This window comes from Nanorana parkeri, unplaced genomic scaffold (assembly GCF_000935625.1).
Source record: "Nanorana parkeri isolate BGI_ZX_2015 unplaced genomic scaffold, ASM93562v1 scaffold1433, whole genome shotgun sequence".
In the NCBI taxonomy this organism is placed as follows: Eukaryota; Metazoa; Chordata; class Amphibia; order Anura; family Dicroglossidae; genus Nanorana; species Nanorana parkeri.
The window spans coordinates 319,822-323,717 of NW_017307701.1; the positions used below are offsets into that span (position 1 = coordinate 319,822).

General features: G+C 39.2%; 1 protein-coding gene across 2 annotated transcripts in view; it reads left to right on the forward strand.

The window, feature by feature from the left end:
• The window catches only part of SEC24A (SEC24 homolog A, COPII coat complex component), a 117,913-nt gene that overhangs the window by 107,142 nt on the left and 6,875 nt on the right, over positions 1-3,896 (forward strand). For both annotated transcript variants that reach the window (XM_018569961.1, XM_018569960.1), the window contains exons 20-21: positions 2,483-2,587; positions 3,187-3,279. In XM_018569961.1, the coding sequence (XP_018425463.1) occupies positions 2,483-2,587; positions 3,187-3,279 (198 nt within the window). The remainder of the gene's footprint in view (positions 1-2,482; positions 2,588-3,186; positions 3,280-3,896) is intronic.

Sequence of the window (3,896 nt, forward strand, 5' to 3'; positions counted from 1 at the left end):
CTTTTTTTTTGTTTCTTTTTTTTCTCATACTTTGGGACTTGGGAGAGCTGTCTACATTTGATTTCTTTGTTTCAAATATGTGTTCAACACACTGACACAGGACGTTTGCTACTTTATTAGTCACTTTTGAGACTTTTTTTTTCTAGACAATCACCTTTTGATTTACACAAACAGTTGATAAGAAGATTGAATTTGAAAAACAATTTTCACAATAGTATTTTTCACTATAATTGTTTTTTGCACACATTATTTGATTACTGTGTTGGGTGACTGCACCGCTTCACATATTTAAATGATATTAATGCAAGCTCATGCAGCCAATTTAAGTGAGCAGCTGTAAGGAGGAACGCCCAGTTTTTTAAGAGTAATCAAGCGCAGAGGTCTCTATAGAAAAAATATGGTAATATCAAATATTAAAAACTTGCTTACAGTAAAACACTAAATTATTAACATTTTCTGTTGCCCCAGATATATGAAGATGGCTGCTTAGCCCTTGCTATAGTTACTTTGCCCAACTTTATCTCTCTGTTCATAGTAACGCTACTTTGAAAAAAAAATACATGTCAAGCCTTTTTCAGTGCAATTTTTGTCAGACATTAATCTTTTTGTTTTTGTTTTTTTTTTCTTTTTCAACATGCTTTAGGGAAGTTTTTTAGTAACTGTCTTGGCCCTCTAAATAGGAATAGTAGGTTGTCTCTATGCTACACTGGTATTGAATACCCCATTTATAACATTTATATAATACACAAAGATAGCTTACCCAAGAGCAGAGTAAGTGCTGCTGATATGGACTGACTTTATTGTGGCAGTCAAAAAAATAGTATGGTCAGCTTTATTAGGAACATATATACAGCTAAAGGAGGGGGAGAAGGATGGACTGCAGCACAACGGTTTGCGAGCGAGCGGCTGCTTTGGAGCGGTCTTAAAAAGCCCAAAGTGCTCTACAAACAGTGTCATGGAAGCGCCCTGTATCAAATATTTGTTGCCAAAATGAAAATGTTATACAATTCATGAACAACTTGACATAAAATATCAGTTTATAAACTAGCAAACTTTAAAAAGATATTTTAAGATAAAATATACCAACAAATGCAGGAAGTGAAGGAATATCTAAACAGCTCTCACCAAAACAGTGTTCCCCATTGGAAGATTTCCTCTCCTTTTCCCGCAACAATTTTGTAAAAAATTTCTGGCAACAAAAATACTTAGAATGTAATATTGACAGTACAGGATCTTTTAATTTCCTTTAAACTCAAAGTAAATTCTGTACAATTTTTATAATATACACTATGTTACCAAAAGTATTGGGACACCTGCCTTTACACGCACATTAACTTTAATGGCATCCCAGTGTTAGTCCGCAGGGTTCAGTATTGAGTTGGCCCACCCTTTGCAGCTATAACAGCTTCAACTATTCTGGGAAGGCTGTCCACAAGGTTTAGGAGTGTGTCTAGGGGAATGTTTTACCATTCTTCCAGAAGCACATTTGTGAGGTCAGGTACTGATGTTGGACGAGAAGGCCTGGCTCGCGGTCTCCGCTCTAATTCATCCAAAAGGTGTTCTATCGGGTTGAGGTCAGGACTCTCTGCAGGCAAGTCAAGTTCCTCCACCCCAAACTTGCTCCTCCATGTCTTTATGGACCTTGCTTTGTGCACTGGTGCGCAGTCATGTTGGAACAGGAAGGGGCCATCCCCAAACTGTTCCCACAAAGTTGGGAGCATGAAATTGTCCAAAATGTCTTGGTATGCTGATGCCTTAAGAGTTCCTTTCACTGGAACTAAGGAGCCAAGCCCAATCCCTGTATAACAACCCCACACCATAATCCCCCCTCCACCAAACTTTACACTTGGCACAATGCAGTCAGAGAAGTACCGTTCTCCTGGCAACCGCCAAACCAAGACACGTCCATCAGATTGCCAGTCAGAGAAGCATGATTCGTCACTCCAGAGAACACGTCTCCACTTCTCTAGAATCCAGTGGCGGTGTGCTTTTACACCACTCCATCCGACGCTTTGCATTGCTCTTGGTGATGTAATGCTTGGATGCCGCTGCTCGGCCATGGAAACCCATTCCATGAAGCTCTCTACTCACTTTTGTTGTGCCAATCTGAAGGCCACACAAAGTTTGGAGGTCTGTAACTATTGACTCTGCAGACAGTTAGCGACTTCTGGGCACTTCAGCATGCGCTGACCCCGCTCTGTCATTTTACATAGCCTACCACTTTGTGCTGAGTTGCTATTGTTCCCAGCTGTTCCACTTTGCTATAATACCACTAACAGTTGACCGCGTAATATTTAGTAGCAAGGCAATTTCACGGAACACCTGAATCCAATGATTGGAGGGGTGTCCCAATACTTTTGGTAATATAGTGTATCTGCTTTATTACTTTATTTTGGTAGATACATTTATGAATGCCCTCCACAGCTGTAGACATAAGTGTAGGAAATAGTTTGATCTACAATTATTTTGAATTGTTTTGCAGGGAGCTTTTAACATCAATGACAAGACAATACCCCAGCCACCAATTCTTCAACTGTCAGTTGAAAGGCTGAATAGAGATGGAGCTTATCTTATGGACGCAGGGACGGTATGTACAATAGAAAATCACTTCTTCTAGGAACTGAAATTCTAATACAGACTGACTTTAGTGTAAATGTGTTTTGTTGTAGACCTGAGCCCTAATAGCCTAAAACGTCTTGCATCAGAAAGTACATTTCTTGCTATACTATTACCTCTGCTTGCTCATAGTTTTGGATAAATTTTAAGTATACCTGCATGAGCATGTTGAGGCACAAGACATTAAATGTGAGCTTGCATAAAAATACACGTACAATAAGAGCGCCCGATATATATTTCTACCATTACAGTACTGGCAGCCTACTGAGAGGAGCAGCGTTCCAGACAGTCATGTCTCACCACTTTATAGCCAACTTATCTTTTATGAATGAAAATAATTACGTAAATAAATTATGCCTGGTCATGGAACTCTAAAGGGCATCTCTGATCCATTTAATAGTTGTAACAAAGAAGTTATAACATTTTTTTTTTGTTACAGATGTAGACAATATATGTTTCTGTTTCTTCTCAAGATTGCAATAACCATATTTTGCATGGCAGTATTGTTTGTCAGTGGTTCATTTGGCTGAAGCATGTATTTGATCATGTATTCTTCTCTAAAATTGTTAGAATATGCTCCTGTGGGTGGGACGCAACTGTGGACAGCACTTCATTACTCAAGTCCTTGGAGTCGCAAATTACTCAGCATTAACTGAAGAGAGCGCTCCTATTTCTAGATGTACTTATACCCAGTCATATAAAGTGGAACTACAGCCTCTTATTCTTTGCAGGCGCAATCTTAGACTCTAGTTGGATTGTAGTTTGCCATGGTGCTGAAAGAGTGATCAGCTATGACACCAGCCGTTTGGAAGTTCATTTGAGAGCTGAAATCACAGGATTTTAGACTTGCTTGTAAAAATCCTTTTCTTGGAGTATAGTACAAGACACAGTATAATGAAGACATTTGGGTATTAAAGTGTACTGATTGGACACTGGCCGCAGCTGTTTGGAGTCTGTATACCTCCTCTCACTACCACAAACCCTCAGTTATTTGCAAGCAATTAGAGTACATAGAGGGGAGGGTCCTGTACTGTACACCAATAAAAGTATTTTACAGGCAAGTCAAAAATTCTATGTTTATGGTACAGTAAAGGATGCAGGATAATCAAGAAAATTGCAATGCCCAAAATCAATAATAGAGGGGTAGAAATGGACCACAGCTACCAATCTGCATATTAAGGGCTTGTTCACACCAAATGCAGACCAGATCTACATGAGTTTCTGCACATGCAGTGCAGTGTTTTTTGCCTTATTTTTGATGCGTTCCAGGCCGTTTTTAG